General features: G+C 41.7%; 1 protein-coding gene across 3 annotated transcripts in view; it reads left to right on the top strand.

Annotated features, from left to right (window-relative positions):
* The window catches only part of IRAG1 (inositol 1,4,5-triphosphate receptor associated 1), a 104,861-nt gene that overhangs the window by 71,514 nt on the left and 11,574 nt on the right, over positions 1-21,773 (top strand). For all 3 annotated transcript variants that reach the window (XM_037522663.2, XM_037522662.2, XM_037522664.2), the window contains 8 exons: positions 914-1,037; positions 5,258-5,288; positions 7,900-8,040; positions 8,485-8,616; positions 10,545-10,686; positions 14,301-14,350; positions 14,855-14,962; positions 16,892-16,956. In XM_037522663.2, coding sequence (XP_037378560.1) covers positions 914-1,037; positions 5,258-5,288; positions 7,900-8,040; positions 8,485-8,616; positions 10,545-10,686; positions 14,301-14,350; positions 14,855-14,962; positions 16,892-16,956 — 793 coding nt within the window. The remainder of the gene's footprint in view (positions 1-913; positions 1,038-5,257; positions 5,289-7,899; positions 8,041-8,484; positions 8,617-10,544; positions 10,687-14,300; positions 14,351-14,854; positions 14,963-16,891; positions 16,957-21,773) is intronic.

Raw genomic sequence — 21,773 nt, 5'->3', positions numbered from 1 at the left:
TTCTGAGATCTATAAAAGATTTAAGGCCCTTAGCTTTATCCTGGAAAATCCCTGTTTCTGTTCCTATCTATGGGAGTATAAAACCAGATGCTGATTTCTATGTAGGATACAAATGATAGAACTTTTGATCTTATTTGAGTTAGAGTAATAAAACAGTAGGTCTCCTGAGAAGCCTGCCTAAGAGAGGGAGCTTTTCTAAGCACTATAGACAAATAGTCAACCAGCTTCCAGTCACCAGAAACTAACATCTGTTTGCAGACATGAAAGCCTGCTTGGTACTAGGGAGAACATTTGGAAGAACACAGAATTTAGAGCAGATAGAATCAATGTGAAGTCTAACTATGCAATTTATCAGTTCTGTGATCTTAAGCAAGTTATGAACTTTGCTGAGTCTTAATTTACACACCTATAAAATGGGATAATTAAGTACTATCTCATTAGGTCACTATGTATATAAAATAACTGTTAAAAGTCTGTCATATAATTAGGTTCATGTAAGTCTTAAATCTCTTCCTTATCCCCTGAAGCACATTGCCAACACTACTGTGATTTCAAACAAACATTTTTTTTTTTAAAAGAGGCATGAATTTTTATTTATTTATTTATTTGTTTTGTTTGTTTATACATGCACTGGGTACAGTCAGAAGCGCGGGAGGGTGAGAGAATTCACCAGAGCCAGAGCGGGGAGCAGAGCAGGCAGAAGGACCGAAGTACACTGCTGAGGGGCGCAGCGGGCGGCAGGAGAGGTCTGCGCGCCATGTGGGACCCTCCTGCGGTGGCTGGGGAGCAGCCGGGGATCGAACCGGTGCCGCAGAGGCCGCAGAGGCTTCACAACCTGGCGCTCAACCGCTGCGCCACCGGGGAGGCCCTCAAACAAACATTTTTATAAGTAACACTTTATTTTTATTTTTAGGACTCCCTTCTGAACTTTCCCCAGCTATTGAGGAAGAAGAATCAAAGAGTGGCCTAGATGTTATGCCCAATATTTCTGATGTGCTGCTACGCAAACTGCGGGTCCACAAGTCTCTTCCTGGAAGGTAAAAATCAGGGCATGGGATACAGAAAACCCTGTATTAGGTAACACCTACAAGGGATACATAGGAGTACCACCCTTGATTCTTGATCCCAGAAGAACAAAGTGTAGGGCTACTGCATTCAAAACAAAAAGAATAATGATGGACTATGTTGGGAGTGTCCAACCCAAATAGCAGGTGGGGTTTATGCCAGTGGTTCTCATGCAGTGTGTCAACAGTCATATTGCCTGCCCCCAAACTCCCTGATCCAGCCACCATCCTCTCTGATCCCGGCCTCAATAAAGGCTGTTTCCAACTTGCACCCATGGTTTGGCCCAGAACTTTCTAACTCTGATTTGAGGCATAAAATAATGAACACATAACATATCATTCAATAGGAGGAAGCCAGAGCTTCTAGATTCTCACCCCAAAGGAATATTACACTTGAATTTCAATACGAAGAGGTTAGTTTCACATTATATATGGAATTAAAACCACATCAAGAAGAGCTCACAGAATCATAAAGTATAACAGATACAGTAGAAAAAGCAGGTCTAGAACTCTAATTAGAGACATAGTCAGTGATTGGTTAACAAGAATGCAAAGGGGAGATGTCACTGGGTGAGGTAGCCAAGGGTGAAACACCAACAAAATCAATAACCAGGTGTATAATCAACAACTATTCATTAACAACTATTCAATATTATATGCCAGACATTAGAATGGAAAACCAGCAGACAGTTCCTTTCTCACAGCACTTACACATTCTAAGTGGAAAGACAAATAATATCCAATAATTAAATCAATGATTTCGCTAGTGAATAGTGGTTTTGGGAGCAGGCCCGGAGTCCAAGGACCCTACGCAGGCTCTCTCAATTCTTGTCTTTGGCAAGGAAAGAATTCAATGTTGAGATGGAAGTTACAGAAAAGCAAAAGATTTATTGATAGATAGGAGGAAGGACAGGAAAGCTCTCTGAGCAGAGAGGGGCCCCAAATGGTTAGCCACTGAATGGCCGAAAAGCAGAAGTTTATACAGGTATAGTGAACAAGGAGTAGGAGTTCGGCCAATAGGTGTTTCTGTGTTGTGTCTCTCACTGATTGGCTGGGCTCATGGGGTCTCGTAGGCTACCAAGGCCAACTAAGTTTCCGATGTTACTTACCTTCCCGAAAATAGCTTTGGCTCTTTGTTTTAGCATTATGTTATTGTGTTGGTGTTCTAAACATTTCCGCTCTTTACTGAGCTAGGTGACACCCTGACTCTCATCAATTGTTTCTCATTAGGCCACCTAAGCTTGGGGGGCACCCTCCCTGTTCCTACTGATTGTTCCTTGTTCAGATTGATAAATGGACTTGGGGCTTACTTCGGAATAATAATTTTGCAGTTCTTCAAAAAGTTAAATAGAGTTACCCTATGCCCAGCAATTCCACTCGTAGGTGCAGAACAAAGAGAATATATGTCCACAAAAAACTTGTACATGCAGGTGCTCAATAACAGCATTACCATAGTAATCAAAAAATGGAAATCACAACTTTTGTTGGTGGCGATGAATGAATAAGTGGAATATTTCTTAGCCATAAAAATGAGGCACCTTTCCTCCCCGGTGGCGCAGCGGTTGAGCGCTGGGTTGCAAAGCTGCCCACGGCCTCTGCGGCGCCGGTTCGATCCCCGGTTGCTCCCCGGCCACAGGAGGAGGGTCCCACGTGGCGCGCAGACCTCTCCTGCCACCTGCTGCTCCCCTCAGCAGTGTACTTCGGTCCTTCTGCCTGCTCTGCTCCCCACTCTGGCTCTGGTGAATTCTCTCACCCTCCCTCGCTTCTGACTGTACCCAGTGCACGTATAAACAAAACAAAACAAAACAAAACAAACAAACAAATAAATAAATAAAACATGACTCTATAAAAAAAAAAATGAGGCACCTTTCACTTGGAGGAATCTTGAAAATGTTATGCTAAATGAAAGAAATCAGTCACAAAAGACCAATTTATAAAAAATATCCAAAACTGGGAAATCCATAGAGACAGAGTAGATCAATGGCTGCCTAGGACTGAGGATAGGGTTTGGGTAAGATGGAGTGACTGCTAATAGGTATGGGGTTCTTTTGGGGATTATAAAAAAAGTTCTAAAATTGGTGGCAATTGCATAATTTTGAGACTATACTATATACGACTTAATTATAAATTATAGAAGGGTAAATTTTATGGTATGTAAATGATATTTCAACAAAAGAGAATTAAAAAAAAAAGAGGAAAAGAACAGTAAATGCAAAGGCCTTGGGGCCATAATGAAGTAAGCATGTGTGCAGAGCAGAATGGTTAATGTGACTAGATAGTGGGAAGAGGTGAGTTCAGCAGAGGCCAGTTCACAGAGGGTTGATTCTATTCTAAGAACTATTAGGGGAGTTTGAATTCTGAGGCAGTTAGGCAATGTCATCCAGTGTGGTCTCCTTGTATATCACCTGCTAGACCTCCATATTTTTGGTGTCCCAAGGCTCTGCCACCTACCTGCTTATGCCAGTTCACAAGGCCTAACTGCCATGAAGAAGCCATGTTATGTGGCTTCTTTACCTAAATCACACCCCCCTGAGTGTGTAGGGCTTTGTACTCTTTATTTTTTTAATGTGTTATATGGCAAAAAAGCAGAAAAGTCAACAAAATAGAAAAATACGTTTGGTTCATAATTAATGAAAATATGTAACATTCACATAATATCCACATAAACCCAAGAATCAGCAGTGTGCTTAGCGAGTTTTGATAAATCATTTAAGCAATATGTACATGCTCTATATAACAGCTAAGATTAGGTTAGCTGGTCCACAGAGGAAAAGGCCTGATGGGTGGGGCTGTCACAAGAATTACAAGCACCAAACATCTTTGCAGTTGTTTATCTCATGCGCTGTACTCTGCTAACTTGATGGCCATAGGGTCTTGTTGCCTCATCCTGACAGGAAAGCCCTCAAAATCCCTTGTCAGGGGTGAGAACTAGCACCTTGCAGAGATGCTGACCCCTACCTTTGCTCTTGAGGTCCATCCACACCCGTCAAAGAGAGGAAACTGTGTTTCCTGAGAATCTTATTGATGGCACACTCTGTTGCCAAGTCCTGTGACGCTTGTAGGACCCCTCCCAGTCCTCCCACCCCAGTACAGGAAAGGGCCCATGCATTATTTACATTGTCTGGGTTTCAGAACAAGGCCAGTTTTAGTCACTAGCAAGAGCAGCAGCAGCAACACAGAGTGGGTGTGCAGATAAAAGGACTGTTCTATGGGAATGATGAGGAACCTCTTAGAATGATACCTCTGGGCCAGCTGGGGCTTTCAGTCCTGATCTCTGGTTCAGCCATCAGAGATTCTCACTGTGGATAAGAGTTCTGTCCCTCCCTCATACCTTTTATTCTCTGACTCACTTGCACCCTGTCACAACTTTCAAAGATAGAAGCGGGGGGGTCATGTTCTGCAGACCTGGGTATTACCCCCAAATTATAATGGCTACTCAAATATGTACAACTTGTAAGGATGTAGCACATGCATTTTCTTATTAAGTCCTCATAACAAGTAGGTATGTTAATTGTAATAATTGCTAACATCTCCTGAGTGCCTGCTGAGTGAGAATGTCATGTATATGTACACACATGCACAGATGTACATGCATGTATCTTTATACTCACATAAATAAATGTGTGGATACCACATATGTGTGACTATATATATCTATACATATGTGTACATATATTCCTTAGACTTCTGCAAGATAGACTTTATTTTGGCTTTTTTTAAATGTACTCCAAATAACTTCTGTTTATTGCATTTTTAAGCATTCAGATGGTCGATATAACAAAGTTGTTTTTAATTCCTTGAAGTGTATGGATATATATTCCTTTTAATTTTCAGAAAAAAACATTTATAAAGACAGTTTTGAACAGAACTACTAAAGAATAGGTATTATTATTCCCATTTTACAGATGAGCAAACTGGGGCTTAGAGAGATTAGATAACTTGTCCAAAGTTACAGACAGTAGAGGCACCAGTGGAGGACAGAGCCCCAGATCTAATATTTTCCACTCACTTCCAAGACTAGAGTCAGTATCTGGGTGAATATCTCATGGGTATCAGAGTTCACACAAAGGGTACTTGGTATCTTTTCTATATTACCAACTCTGCTTACTCCAGTCCTGAAACACATGGTCTGTGTTCATGGTCTGTAATAGTTTGGATAAAGTTCACTTGTATTGTTTTTTTTTTTTTCACAGTGCTCCTCCACTCACTGAAAAGGAAGTTGAGGTAAGTGACCCCAGCACTTCAAATTTAGTGCCTGGACTTGAATGGACTTACTAACCCACCACCACCACCATCCCACTCTGGCCTCTGCCCTTGACATTCTTTTTTTTTTAAAGATTTATTTTTATTTATTTATACAAGCACTGGGTACAGTCAGAAGCGCGGGAGGGTGAGAGAATTCACCAGAGCCAGAGCGGGGAGAAGAGCAGGCAGAAGGACCGAAGTACACTGCCGAGGGGAGCAGCGGGCGGCAGGAGAGGTCTGCGCGCCATGCGGGACCCTCCTTCAGTGGCCGGGGAGCAGCCGGGGATAGAACCGGCGCTGCAGAGGCTGCGGGCAGCTTCGCAACCCAGCGCTCAACCGCCGCGCCACCGGGGAGGCCCTGCCCTTGACATTCTTATACCAAAACATGAATGAGACACTCCCCATTATGGACATCCATGACCATCCACTTCTCACAAAGCCAGTTAATGGAAGATTTTGGCAATTTAGTCAGAGATATGAGGTAATTGAAAATTCTATATTCCTTCAAGGATTGTTTATGTCTTTGAAAATTAAGACTTTGATACATAAAGTAAGCTGGGGGGAGGTGTTGTAGCATGGAATCAAATTTATTTTAGTTATTAAAAGATGATCAGATTTTAAGTTTCAAACATAGGTCTAGAGGAAGAAGGTGCTTCCTTCTAAGGGTTCCAGACCATAACAAGGAGGCTAGCTCAGCTGAGGCTATGATGTCATCTCTCTAGTCTTCACTGATTCCCTCATCACTCCCCTCCTTATCTCTGTAGAGATGCTGTTCTAATGGGGATGGTGAGTGAGCTAAGGGGAGTTTATCTGCATTTCATTCTGGTGAAGGGGTACATGGACAGAGAGACTATATTGGAGGTGAGATAGTGGGGACCTCTGACAGCAGCACAAATTAATTTCCAAAATAATTACATTAGAGTTGAGAGTAGGAAGAGAGTAAGAACATGGATGATTCCAGATTATCCTTGCTCTGAGTTGGGAGGATAGAAAGTTTTATAGTTTTTATAGCCTGACAAAAACTGAGCCATAGAAGTAAAGGAAGACAGACAATGTGAAATATCTGCCACAGATAATAATAACCACCTTGCACACAGACATTGCACTTATAGTTCATAACATACTCACATCTATCCTTTCAGTCAGTCCTTTCATAGGCTCTGAGAAGCAAATAGAGAAGCAATTCAAATAAAAGAGGAAGACTGAGTGATTAAATAATTCACATAAGGTCCCAGACCCAGTGTTAAGCAAAATCAAGGTTTGGACGCAAATGTTCTAACTGAATTCAGGATTCTTTTATGTCACACTGCCATAGAGGAAGAGAACCCAGCAGAGAACAAAACACTGAGCATTATTGATAGACTTAACTGGACTGAGGCTGCAGTAGGCAGAGATTACCCACCACTACTGCCACTACCAACACTGGTGCAGCCATGGATAGTTTAATGGTCAGCTCCTGTCTTCATATGCATACTGACACAACTGTTCCTCACAGTAGTGAAAGTAGCACAGGCTTTGGGATCATAGTGTCTGAGGTGAATCCTGGTTCCCCAAGAGTTGATGACCTCTCTGCTCTTAGTCTCGTTACCCATAAAGAAGACATGACAGTTTCTATCCCAGAGAGTTGTTAATGAAATCAATGAGCTATAAGGTACATAAATCTCATGGCAGTGCTGGCACATAGTAGGTGCTCAGTAAAGAGTGGCTTTCCCTATTGCCATCATTATCTATTTTGGGTCAATTCAGGGCATTCTATTCTCTAACTAGAGATATATGCCCACCATGGGCCATGTTACATGAACTTCAGCAGCTCAGGAAGAGTGAGCTCACTTCTCCAGGTATAAATCTGTGAACACTTGACTCAGAGAGGGCAGAAGAAGGCTGTAAACATAAAGGCCATTGCTTGTGTCATGTGTGGAGTACATCTTTCTATTTCTCCCGCCTAATAATTTCCTATTATTCCTGTAATTCCATGTCTGATCAATACCACCTTTCAAAGTTCATTCTTGCAGGCTACATTTTTGGCATGGAATATTTATTCCAAAAAATATTTCCTAACAGAGTCATGCCTGTCCTTATTTAATCTCCTGGCAGCGTGTAAAAACTTTCAATATAAGAATATTCAGGAATACTCAGGCAAAATGCTGGTTGAAGTTTGCTTTACGTCAGTGAGGCTAAAGTCTCTAATAGGCTTTCTTTAAATACATTGGTTTCAAGTGAATCCTCCAAAATTCTCATGCAATAAATCCTAACATGAATCCAAACTGCTTACACAATCAGCTGCATTGGCCTGAGTTTATCTAAACCCAAATACAGGATATTATCTTCTTAAAATTCAGGGATGAGCAAAGTGTCATTCTCATTATTTTTCAGTAAAATGCAGTTGGTTTTCTGGTCTGGGAAGAACATAGCATGGGCCCCAAGTTACCAATCACCATCTTTTGTGCAATGTACTGTGTGGCAGAACTTTCCCTATGCAAGGCTGTTTGGTGACTGGTTTCAGGAGCTGATGTAAAATACATAAGAAACACACCTGCAGTCTTGTTCTGGCAATAACTTCTAGCACCTCTCCCACACTTGTTCCCAACAGAACGTGTTTGTACAACTGTCCTTGGCCTTTAGAAATGACAGCTATACCCTGGAATCTAGGATTAATCAGGCCGAAAGGGAACGTAACCTGACAGAAGAGAATACAGAGAAGGAACTGGAAAACTTCAAAGCTTCTATTACGGTAATTGTGGAACTGTCTCCAAGGACTATGCTGGGAGTCCTGTTTTTCTTAGTCACCAAGTAGAATCTCCTGAAATGAGAAATCAGAGCAAGGCCCTAAACCAGACAGACTTCCTCAGAAATCTGGAGAAGTGAGACAGAGATGCTGAAGGCCTGATTACCTCAGCCTCTGAGCCCTTGGGAGCTACTCAGGAGGAGCTAGGTGACCTGGGATGGCAGAGGGAGCTCCATGGGGATCAGAGGCCTGGATGTGATTCCCTCCTTTCAGGCCAGCCTGAGATACTGTCCACCTCAGACTTCCCTAATCCTCAGCAGAAACCTGTAGCCCAGGCCCTGTAGAGACCATTTCTGTCCACCAGAACAGGAACTAGGATTTGTCATGTAAGAGCCCAAGTCGAGGTTTGACATGGAAGGACCCCAGGTGATGCTCCTTCTCACTCCACAGTCCTCAGCTTCACTCTGGCACCACTGTGAGCACCGGGAGACCTACCAGAAGCTGCTGGAGGACATTGCTGTCCTGCACCGCCTGGCTGCCCGCCTCTCCAGCCGGGCTGAGATGGTGGGGGCTGTCCGCCAGGTAAGCCTTTCAGTTCTCAGAAATTTGAGCAAAATGGGAACAGCAACAACTACAGTGATTATTCATGGATGGCTTCCTTCCTGCCAAGCATCTGTATATATTATCATGGGGGTTTTACAGATATTTTTGATGGAAGGATATCTTTTGTGGAGATTTTTAATGCACACTGGCTTCATCAAGGCTTTGAGAAGTTCTATAGTGAAGAACCCTGTTTAACTTTACCTACGTATTTCCCAAGTGCATTTGATTCAAGACCACAACCCCCAACCCCACACCTAGGCTGTCATTTTTCTCACAAAGCATCTAATCAACTCCCATGAATTGGCAAAAATGTTTTAAGAATGACTTTGTTTCATTTAATCCTCATAGCAACCCTGTAAAGTAAATATCCTTTTCCCGAGATGAGGACATGAAGTCTTAATGAGGTTATTTTGAATTAGTGGCAGAGCTGGGTGGGTGCAGGGATACAGGGAGCAATGCTCTGACTCCCTCTCAGTCACTTGAAATCCTGAAGCATGCAGAGTGCCACCCTGATCAGTTTGGTGTGGTGGGGTCAGACTGCCCGAGTTCCAATGCTAGCTTCACCAGGAATTCCTCTGTGATCCTGGGTTAGTTATCAGACTAATCATCTCCAATTATAAAATGGGGATGATTATAATATCTGCATGTAACATTACTGTGATACTTGTAAAGCACAGAGATATCATCAGTATTGCTATCACCATGGATCTGTGTCTTGTGTATTGGCTGAGTAAGTGAGATGTTCCTGGGGAGAAGCCCTGAGCAGTTCTTGTAGAATGAAGGAAGGACACGCCACTGATCTGTCCCACCCTTGTGGTGTTCTAGGAAAAGGGCACCTGACTCAGCAGCAACACCCAGGAAATCACTCCAGCTGGGAGCAGTAAGAAAGAGAGAGATAGAGGGAAGTGGCTAGTTTGAGCTCATGGCTGCAGGGACATTTTCTAAGCAAGTCACTGAGCATGTCCCTCTGTGGCCAGTAGACCCTGAGCTAGGCTCTTTGAGAGATCCAAGCAGTGTAAGTAGAGAAAAGTCTTCTTCATTCTGTAATGCCCTCCCAGACATGTTTCTCAGTCCATGCATTGCTCACCCCAGTCTTTGTCTTTCTCCAAATGGCTCCCCACCCCTAGCTTCCTTCCGTGTCTTGGTCCTTGCCTTTCTCTCTGTTTCCATTGGACTGGGTCAGCCACCCTTCCTGTCTTTCCTTATTGCTCTTACTGCCACCAGTCTCACTCCCTTTAGTATATTCTCCGCCAGTTACCAGATTGCACCACCCTCTTACTTTCATACATTTAATGGCTCCCTTTTTTTCTTCAGATTAAGTCCAAATCCTTCTGTCTAACATTCAAAGTCCTTCACAACTCTGCCCTAACTTAAACAAACTCAACCACTTCTAATTCCTGACCTGTGCTTTCCTGGTTTTCAGACAGTCCTGGCACATGCCTATTGTCCCAGCATAATTCTAGATAGCACCCCTCTTACTCTCCAATGAATTCCTGTCTAAAATGTAAATCCTCACTTAGATACAAGTCTGCTGATTTCCTGCCTCTGGACCTTTGCTCTAGCCTGAACACTCTTTGTACCTTTGCTCACATCGACATGCCCAGACTCAGCCCCCACTGTACATCCACTTCACTTAGTCTCCATAAGGCCTCCTCAACCCATTCTCTGCAAGCAGAGATGATGCTCTTCTGCTTCTCATCTCCTGAGGCTGTGCTCGCTCTAACCATCTACAAGTGCAGGTGCCTCTCAGCTCACATGGAGGACAGCAAACTTTCCGGGGCAGAATCTGATTGCTCCCTGTATCCTTTTGATTATGCCATCCCAGAGCCTCACTCACAGCAAACAAAAGCCCCTGAGCCTTTCTTTCCTCCAACTCCCCTATGTGCTCCCACTGTCCTTCCCTATAGGAAAAGCGTATGTCGAAAGCCACAGAAGTGATGATGCAGTATGTGGAGAATTTGAAGAGGACGTATGAGAAGGACCATGCAGAGCTCATGGAGTTTAAAAAACTTGCAAATCAGAATTCAAGCCGCAGTTGTGGCCCCTCTGGTAAGGAACTAGGCCCTTATCCCCATCTTGGCTCTACAATGTGAGTTCCCGATGGCTCTAGGCTAGAGTAACTTCTATCAGGGCAGCCCCAGGATATGTTTCAGGTTGAGCATGGCTCATTGCCTTGATCAATGCTGCCCACAGGTGCCTCAAAGCAGCAGTTCCAGTGAGCCTGGGGGCCTGGAACCAGGAGACACTATGAATGACCCCAAATAAATCCTGTCACAATGAATCAAAGTAGCTGACTGACAGGAAGTCCACATGCAGCACAAACTCTCCCTACTTTGTGCAAGTGTCAAACCCTGGATCCTATAGCATTTGTTCTTTGGGGGTCCCTTTTAGGTAGCACTTGCTAATGAATTTGGACTTTCTCCTGCAAAGTACTAGACATTCAACTGAAGATTTTAACTGGGGAAATCACATGATCACCTATGTAGTTTAAAAGGTTCCCTTTGACTATGGTGTGGCAAATACAATACTGGAACAAAACAAGAGAGTGGGGTCTATGAAGCTGCTATTACAGCAGTTCAGGTGAGATGAAGTCTGAGCAGGTTGGGGGAGGAGTGAGGGCCTGACCACAGGAGATAACACTGAGATAAGTAGCAGACTCACAGACAAGAGGAATGTTTAAAGGAAATAATTCTTCTTTTTTTTTAATTCTCCACAAATAGCTAAAGGAACACAGAGGTAGAACCACTTGATCCTGCTTGAGGGAGTCAAGAAAAGCTTTACAGAGGCATGGCATCGGGGCAGTGTTTCAAAATAAAAACAGTTCTCCAAGCAAACAGGGGAAATACATCCTAGGAGGAGGAAGCAGCATGTACAGAGGTGTGGAGGTTGGAGACCATGAAACAAACAGTTTGATGTGGTTGCTGTGCTGGAGTGGGATGATGACAGGTTGACATTGAGACTTGGTAGGCCAGGGCCACATGCCAAACATGCTAACAATTCTGGCCTTTTTTCTCTAGGCAGTAGGGAGGTGGTGGTGAGTTTTCCCTAACTGACATGGCCAGATTTTATTTTTAGAAAAATTGCTCTGACTTCAGATAGGCATTGCTTTAGGGGTGTACAGTCATTGAAATGTGGAGCGATAAGTCAGGAGGCTCCTGTAACAGTCCAGGAGGAGAGGACAGGATTCATCCTTGGAAGCTGCCGGGTTTGGGCACTGGCTGATGAGAGTGATGTTAGCAGGAGAAAACAGATCTTTTAACAACAGGAATCCCTGTGGAATGCAAACATCCGTGTTACTGAGAGTAGGAGAAGGGAAAGTACAGAAAGTTTAACAGATGGAGAGATCTTTATAAACAGGAGGTTTCACAAGTTTCCTGGGGAATATCACTGATGCTTCCCAGAGCCCAAAGGCAGTGTACATATGTTCCAGGCTGTCTGCTTTGGATCTTGGCAGCAAGTCTCCTGACCCGCATGCATCTGGGCCTCTAAAAAAACACTGCTCTGTCAGTACTGGAAGTTGAAGAAGTTGCCACCAAAGAAATCCTAATACATGGACTCTTCATTATTGTCCTACAAGGTGCAAGGTCTCCTATGAACCATCTTACCCAGGAGTTCCGGTGTGAGCCCAGTGAATCTTATATATTCACCCTACTGATAGTCATTGATCCCTTTGGTGTATCCCACATAACAGGGGGACATAGAGGTAAAGCAAACATAGTTTCTAACCCTAAGATGCATCCGGCCTGTGAGGAGGGCAGAGCAGTGTAACCAGTGCTGTAACAGAAATAAGCAGATTTCCATGGGGGTCCCACATTCAGTTAGGAGGTTGAGAAAGTGCTTATAACAAAAGGGAGGTGGTATTGGGTGAATCAGTATTTTTCAGACATTTGTTTCCACTCCGCAATACCTCAACTTGGAACACACACCCAGCCACTAGGTGTTTCCATCAGATACTCTGTGACCATTTCCTAGTAGTGTGCTTTTAAGCAAGACTTTGCATGATTTCCAGTAATTTCAGTCTATGCTAAGACTCTGAAGACTATCCAGAAAGAAAAATATCTCTGATTTTAGGAGAGGTGATTCACATTTGAAAGATAAAATAGCACCTATTCTTTTTTTCTGAATATGAAGCATGCTGATTGGGCTTTGGATTAGTTCCTAAAGATAAATTTTTACAAGTGTAAATATTAGCTCAGGGAAAAGAAATATTTGTAAGACTCTTCAAGCAAATTATTTTCAAATAACCTTTGATATTTCCATTTAATGGGCTACAATAATTCTCCAGTCAGTGCACCTTTAACTGGTTTTTGTCCTTTCTTTAAAAAAAAATATGATTTTGATGGGCCAAAATTGTATCTCATCAGTTTTAATTTGTATTTTTTGCCTTTCCAAGTATTTGTATTTGGATATTTGTATTTCTGCTTAAGTAAATTTTCTAATTCTGTCTTTTGCCCACTTGTAATATTTGTATTTTATTAATCAGTGTAAAGTGTCCATAGATAAAGAATTTTTTTTTTAAATTCTGCTACTTTGGCTGACTGGAAAATATGAAAAAAAAAATGACCACAAAGACTTAGACATTTCTGCTGGATAAAATAGAGCAAACATTACTCTTAAGGAATAGCTGAATCCACAAGAAAGAAATGGAAATACTCAGATACAAGAAAAGAAAAGAGAACTGAAACCAAGCTGACCCTGCAGCTTCGCTGGGGACAAGAGCCAGCCTTCATTATTTGGGCAGTGGACTTTTGCACTTGAATGCAGTGTGAGATGAGGCCTTAGCAGAGAGTTGACTCTGAGACTTCCATAGAAAGTTGACTTTCCAAGGACTGCATCGTTACTTGAACATGAAAGAAACTATCACCAACCAGCAGTGGAACAAATCAAGGAAAACTCTAGAAGGGAAAAAGTGCTTTTTCCTTCCTCAAAGGAAAAGTGCATGCCCCAAAAGTACATACCAAGACTGAAGTGGTGAAACAGTATACAGAGAATCTGAGAACATCACAGTGGTACCTTTGGAACACTATCAGAAACAAATATAAAGCCACTCAGGAGAGACACACCCTTCACCTAGCAAATACAGAATTCTTCTAAACAAAACCTCGCTGAAGAGTTGTTCACAATATAGTTATAAAACACACGGGAAAACAATCTGCCATTAACAAGGATCCACAGGGGTGCTGGTTTCCTTGGTTCTGAATTATTTTGTAGAGGACATATTGAAACTCATGTCAATGAACTTCCATTCTGTGCTACCACCACATCTTCCTTGTTCCTCATTTCCCTGACTGTACATCCTTGAATGAGAAAGAAATGATCCAATAAGTTTTGGTATTGCTAGGAGTAGTTTTCACATACTATCCAGGGCATTAACCAGAGGCTGTGCAATGGTGCCAGTTAGAGACTTGAGTTCCAAGACTGGAATTTCTCATGGTTCTTAGAGGAGTGCCCATAAAAGTAAAAGGATGAAGCCCCCACTCTGCAGATGATCATCTCAGAGAGTGAAATCTCAAATTCAGTGTCTGTAACACCTAGGCCACTGGACCATCCCTTGAGGGCCAGTTCTGACCAATAGATACCTTGGCTTGGTTTCTGCCTGTTTCTGCCTGGAGCTTACTCTGAAAACTTACCTGAGTTCTCTCTTCTGTTCCCTCCTGCTGCAGAAGATGGGGTTCCTCGTACAGCACGGTCCATGTCCCTCACACTGGGAAAGGTATGCACATTCATGGGGATACCAGGGGTCTCTGAGGAAATATGACAGAAGTTTCCACAGTTACCGAGGAAGTCGTCAATTCTTGGAGCCACAGTGTGACACTAATTCACTATCACACTTACTAGTTCATCCTTCAGCATTCCCTTGGTCATGGTTTCTCTGTACCATCCCTTAAATGGACATGAAATGATGCATAAACCTTGGTATTGCTATAGTTTTTATACTGTATCTAGGGTATTACCCAGAGCCTGAGGGTCATTTCTGTTCATTTTTTTTTAGGATCTGATGAGCTAAAATAGGAATATATATAGAATTCATTTACTACTAGCAGAAAATTTGTGTCAAATGTGTTCACACTAACCCCCAACACCATTATTACCCCAAAGTCAAAATATCCAGTGCATGTTATTATAGTATTAGAAACAAGTAGGTATTTCCAAGCTGTTCTGAACTGTGGGTGCTTCTCCCTCCATGACAGTGGACCTGGTCACTTGTCTTCCACAGAACATGCCCCGCCGGAGGGTCAGTGTTGCCGTGGTTCCCAAGTTTAATGCCCTGAACCTGCCCGGCCAGTCTTCCAGCTCATCACCTATCCCCTCCTTACCAGCCTTGGTAAGTATGATGATGCCTGCCTCCCAGCCCTATTCAGCTTCTCCCTCACACTCACATCAATGGATATGGTCTATCTGGGACAGGATCAATGAGGAAATGAAAAGTTCCAGTACAGATTTCAAGCTATTGGCTCAAAAGGCTCAAGATAGACAGGCATACTGTCTTCCATTGCCCTGAAAAGATTATCCTCAAACAGCAGTGTTCCTTGCAAAGTCATCTCTTTCCATTCTTAAAACACAACCCTCCAAGTTGGGTGTGATTTTTACCCACTCTTTGGTGGGCTTAAGTAGTTGCAGGTTACATTGTGTAGTAAGTAAAAGAGCCGAGCTTTGTACCAACCCTCAGATCTCTGGTTTCAGAGTTTAAATTCTTAATTCTAGTATTATTCTGCTTGATTAATTGCAGATTGCTTATAACAATGAAAAACTGAAAGAAAAAAAAAACTGCTAGAGGTCATTATTAAGAGATTGGTTAAATTATGAAAAACTTTTTAAAGGTTTTCTATGCAACCACTAAAAACACAATTAGAAATGAATCTTAGAATACAAATATTTATTGATATGGAAAATGTCTATAATATATTATTAATAAAATGCAATAAAAGTAGTGTATACCACAAGATAACCAGCATATATAGTAGAAGTCTGTTTTGTTGTTCAAAAATAGATGGTTTTTCTGTGTGTAGACATAGAAAATTCTGAAAGAATATATGTAAAACTACTAATAATGGCGTTCTTGGGGCAATGGTAAAACGAAAGGCAATTTTTACTTTCCTCTTGATGCCTTTTTATATTTCTATAAGAAGAATGTATTACCAATAATCAAAAAAACTTATTTCAATTTTTTTAAAGCAAAATTCCTATGTAACAAAATATTTTCTACATCCCTGGCATTTGTAAATTGGTTTATCCTATCTAAAATTCTTCTAATTCTTTCTCCACTTGTTTCTTTATTCCCTTTCTGTAATCAACACTACTCTATAAAGATACAATCTTTATAGGTAAAGTGGATTCAAACTCTATTGTTGTACCAATAGACAGCATTTTCTTCTTTTGCCTCTTCCTTACTTGGGTATTTTAATCATCCATGAAATCAACATAAGCTCCCAAATTACCCCATAAAACAAAACATCCTGAAAAATAATATTTAAAAGAGTCTCGGGGACGGTTGATTAATGTATTTTAAGAGGCATTTCTAATACTACATTAAATATATACATGTGGTTTCTAAATATATATTTCTTAAGGGATAGGCAACCAGGAATATACATTAAAACTATGTGGGATACTTCTAAAACATCCCAGGCCCAGTTCCACCCCAAGATTCAGTATTGGGTCAATACTTTTAAACATCTTTCCCAAGTGATTATAACGTGCAGCCAGAATTGAGAAACAACAGAATTGTTATTTAAACCAAATCCATTGCAACAAACAGCATGCTAGTCCTGGAAAATTTATTATAAAGAATTTTATGGTAGCTTGAGGTTTTCATAATGCCAGGTACCTCCTGAGAATCATGCTTGGAGTGCTATCTTCAGAGCAGTGATGGACTTGGACGAATCTATTCCAGGAACCTTGTGCTAGTAGGAGGTCCACTGATATGCTGTCCAAGTCAATGAGCAAGAGACAGAAAAAGAGCTTTCCTTCAAAACGGAATCTCAAAATGTAACCCCCTGGTCTTTGCTCAAGGACATTCGGAAAAGGATAAGGAAGGTGCAAGTTGCCTTCTCCAGAGGCAAAGTACGCATAGGAAAAGAGGACAGGAAAGGTTTGAGAAATAGACCAATGTCTGAACTAGATTAAAAAGCATGGGCGTAGGGTAGAAAAGAAGCAGTAGCAGCCCCGGCCCAGCACCATCAAAGACCTAACAACTCTCGCCTCTTCCTTCCATAGTGGATCCTCAATTATCTGTCTCTTGTTTTCCATTCAGTCAGAATCACCCAATGGGAAAGGCAACCCACCTGTCAGCTCAGCACTGCCTGCACTTTTGGAAAAGTAAGTCTGTCAATTTTCCTTTTAACTTCAGGAATCTCCGGAGGACAATTTCCCCAATGTACTTCCTTCCTCCCATCTTATCCCCAAAATGCAATGTAAACACGTATTAAATTCTAGGGGAAATGACTTACAAAGATTTCAGATCCAGTTTGAAAAATTCTTGGACCAGAAAGATACTCTGCGGGGGCCAAGTTTACCTCAATCTAAGAAGAGTCCAGAAACAATGAAACATTCTCTGTTAGCTGGTATTCTTTAGGCAAAAAAGCCCCAATTCAAAGGGGCTTCAATAGTAAATCCTGAGGTAGGGTTGCTCCAAATGTGGTGTAGCGAGCCCCAGCGTGGCCTCTCTACAATTCTTGGACTGCCCACTTTGAGTATTGACTTCAACAATCTTGTGGCAAGTGGCTATTAGTTCCCTGTATTCCATCCAGACATGACTGTATGTAGAGGAGTAAAGAGACTGTCTCTGCCCACTCTTCTTAAGGTTGAACGCTTCCCTCGGTCTTCCTTCTGGTTGGCAAATATAGAATATGCTCCCTTTCTAAACCCTTCACAGGTATTAGGAATGGGATTACCATTACAGACTTAATGTACCCTCTGTAGATGGGGAGAGAGGGTCAGCTTGCCACAAAGCAAATTTAGCCCATGAAGAAGAGTAAATTCCTGAACAAAATCATACTGCTATTAGAAAGTAGAAAGAATGAATATTGAATTGGCAACCAACAGTGCTGCTGGACCTAACTTTTCTAAGCATCTATACAGTTTGCAAGTGTTTTCATCCTTGGCCAAAGCAAAGCAGGCTGTTTCTACACACTCAGAGGAGTTTTTAGTTTGCCTTTTAAATTCTTTCATTTGCTTGCTAGAAAACATCTGTATCACAGCTGCCGCCTCTCAGAAATTTCCCCTTTTGTCTTTTCTCCCTTGATAAAACCTACACCTCTATTCTTCCTTCTTCCTTGTGTTGATATGGGTCTAGTCCTTCATTTTTTTACTGCTGCTAAACAGTTTTGCTTGACCTGGCAAAGAATGTCAAGGAATGGCCCCTTTACAGTACAGAAAAGCCCCCAAGCTCTCTGCCCCCATTCAATTTTCCTTACCTTTCAGTATATGTAACTACCAACCTATCACTCATTGACTCACCCCACATTAGTCTTGAAGTTTGCTCATCAATTCCTTGCTTTGCCACCTCACCTTACAGAAGCTTACAGGTCCTTCATGTTATACAGGGTATTTTTTTTGTTGTTGTTGTTCCTCATGTTCCTGATCACTACAAGGAAATTATAGAGATGACAAACTACCAACCATGTGAAAGTAACTAAGTTTACTTAGTACCAAGACCTGAGATACTATGAATTGTCCCTCAATACCACAGACAATGAAGTTCTGGTCCGTGATCTCTAGATCTCTCTATAACTGGTCTCTTGATGCCTTGAGTGAGAGACACTAAAATTCTCCTTTCCAATCCTGCCTTTGGGCATACCAATACCTTCTCTAGGAGGCCCCCCAATAAGGTTCCATTCCAAACTCTCTACCTACAGAGTTGGTCAAGGTAGATGATCAATGTACCCTTTCTCTTCAACAGATAGGCAAAGGCCTAGACTCTGTTGCACTAATAATCAAACCACTTGAGAACTTCTAAGGCAGTGGGGATCATCAAGAACCTAGGCTAGAGAAAATGAGGTAGAGAAAGTTGGTAGAGAAAGTGAGGTCCAAACGTGGGGGCAGCAAGTAGTAACCCCAAATTGGTAGTGGCAATGAATGAGGTTCAATGGTGTCATCACAATTCCAAGGGTTTAGAACAAGGAGAGAAAGGGATAGGGTAAGGATTAAGGTAAGTCAAGCAAGAGGCGCCAGGAAAATTTCTGCAGCTCACTCTTTATGCGCTACACAGAGAGATCACCATAACAATACTCATGTCATGGCAGACTTGCCTGTTAGAAATACACCCTGCTTATAAAAAGATGGCTACAAAAAGGAAGTGAGTATTCAAAGGCGGACAGATTCAGAACAGGAACTTCCCCCACTTGGATTTGTAAAAGGTGCTATGTGGTTTTTATCTGAATTCATGAAATGGGAAATATTTAGTACATTGCCTGAGACAATTTGGGTGAAAATAAATTCTTATCTTCCATTCTAATACAAACACAGTTGATTCTAGCCACTTTAAAGAGAAACAATGCATTACAATAATTTAATATACATTGCTGTTTATACTGTTGTATTTCAGTTGATGTTAACATTATTTTAAATTTCTCTAAGCATAGAGGGACTAAGCAGGAAAAACTGGCCAAGCACATGAAAGGATAAGAAGATCAAATTGCCTGTGACTAGTTCACAAGCAAATGTCTGAGAGTTGATTGCACAGCCCAGTGTGATTTGAAAGAATTCAGACCCTTGTTGTTGTGGGTCATTTCATAGTAAACTGCTTTTCCCTCAACAAGGGTCTAGAAGCCTGTAGATTTAGAGAATAGGATAGAGGGCTACTTAAAGTTAGTCTTAAAAGATTAAAAAGAAGAAAGCTCTAGAGCACAAGTAGAAAGCTATTTGTACTCTTTTATTCTTTCATTCCTTTGAGCAATTAATCACCAGGACTAGGCACCTACAATGCATAAAAGTCACTCACAATCTAAAGGAACGATAGCTGGGCAGCAGTCTCTATATTACACTGTGATGAGCGATATCACTCATCACCAAGAAAATGAGTGTCTTTAGCCATGTTTGATATGCGGCTGGGAGCACAGGGGAGGCTCAAAGTGCTTCCTCTAAGAACTGACTTTTAAAGTAAAATCTGAAGAGTATATAGTTAATTAGATAAACAGGAGGTTAACAACATTCCTGGTTTTGAAGCAAGAATGTATGTTAGTTAAGGAGTGATGATGATGATGATGATGATAGCTATTATTTACCGAATGCCTGCTATATGCCAAGTACTATTCTAATTGCTTTTACATAAATGATATCACTTAATACTGACAATAATCCCATGAGCTAGGTCTACTGTTAATACCTCTGCTTTATAGATGAGGAAACTGAAGTTCAAAGAAATCATCATTTGCCTGAGTTACACAGCTAGTAGATAGCAGAACTCATGCTCTTACCCTCTTAACAAACCCTCCAACTGGAAGAATAGGAAGTTCAGTATGAGGATGCTGTCATGGGAGAAGAGGAGCTCCCATTTTTGAAGACGCTCTTGTGAGCAACCATGAAAGACCCTGGTGACTGACTGGGTGTGGAGTAGAAGCCAAAAGGGGTGAGGGGGTGGGCAGAGTTGAATACCATAGTCCAGAAAGTGCACTTACATTTTTTCAGTAATTCTTACACCACCATCATCAAATACACATTATCACCCTCATTTCATAGTTGAGAAATCCAAAGTTTAAAAAGGTGATGTCATTTGCATCTGTTGAAATTGGGACTTGAACCCAGATTTGTCTCAATTTCTTCTCTAACTTACTCTGTTCCGTGTCATACATGTTTATCATTAATTTCAAGGTTGACAGTTACAGGTAAATTTAGTGTGGTAACAATGTTTAATTTTTAATATATAAGTATATTTTATAAAAGAATTACTTTCCCTGCCTTTGGCTGTAGCTCTGCTTTTCTGCTCTCATGCTAGTCACTTGGACAAATAGGAAACTGCACATTGGAGGAAACTGCCACATGGAAGGGAGTGGATAATGTAATTTGCAAAAGGAGAAATGTTATGAATAACTGATATTTTTAGAAGTTATCTTTCTGGTTCACAATGGGTTCTGACTTCCAGCCTGATGAAATATAAGTTTTATAAAATCTAAGGAAACTAAGACCTGAGAAACTGATGCCAAGAGAGAGAAGTGAGAAAGCACGCATCTAAGGCCGGTCAGAGTTGGGAAGGGTGGCAACTAACCTTTCAGAAGAAAATCTCTGCTCATGGTTTTGCCTTGTTGAGGACTCTTCCAAGACAGTGCTCCCACTGGAACTCAGGACACCTAGGTGGGTTGCAGGGAATCTAGGAAAGCCCTGGCCATCGGAATACTTCAATTCATGATGATCCCATACCTCAAGGGGGATCTGGGCACTGCCCAGCATCCCTCTGTGATTTCCTAGCCTGTTTGCTTTCTCGCTCTCTCTCCCCTTTGACTTTCTTAAGCCTTCCTTTATCAAACCTTCCTAGTGCTCCCCACCGCTCACTGTCAGAAAATGATCTTGTCTTCCACTTTGTGGAGAAAATGTAAGCTGTCAGATGGGAGCCCTCTCATCTTCTTTCACCCTATTCCCCTCCCCCACCATCTCCATCTACTTCCTTGCTGTGTTATAACCAAGATGTTTCTCTGCCTTTTTAAGGTCTGTCCATACTTCCCTATTCAAAGGTTTTGCTCCCTTGGTTTCATTCCCATCCTCTCATCCCTCTACTGGATCATTTCTATCCCTATTCAATTGTGTCTCACTCCTTGACCTTCCTTGAGCACTAAGCCACAGGCCCTCTCTAATGTGGATACATCAAACAGTAATACTCTTCAGCAATCAAAAAAGATAAATTTGTGGCATTTGCAGCAACATGTCCACCAATAGCATCCCCTAGAATAAGAAAGCTGTGCTTTCTTCCAACCTCAGAGGCTTTTCCCTGACTACTCAACCCAGATAGATGCTCCCCCTTGTTATTTTCTGCCCCTGAACAGTTTGCTTCTTTCATTAAAATGATGACAATTTATAATTAAATGCAGTGTTTTTCCTCTGGGGGCTTCTCGACTGCTAAACTCCACAATGACAAAGACTGACTCTTTTCTTTCTTTATTGATTTTTATCAATTCTCTATTTTTTATTTTTATTTTATTGAA

This window comes from Talpa occidentalis, unplaced genomic scaffold, assembly GCF_014898055.3.
Source record: "Talpa occidentalis isolate TD23 unplaced genomic scaffold, MPIMG_talOcc4v2.1 talOcc4.3, whole genome shotgun sequence".
NCBI lineage: Eukaryota > Metazoa > Chordata > Mammalia > Eulipotyphla > Talpidae > Talpa > Talpa occidentalis.
The sequence above is the reverse complement of the archived record's forward strand: the minus strand, read 5'-3'. Positions and strand labels throughout refer to the sequence as shown.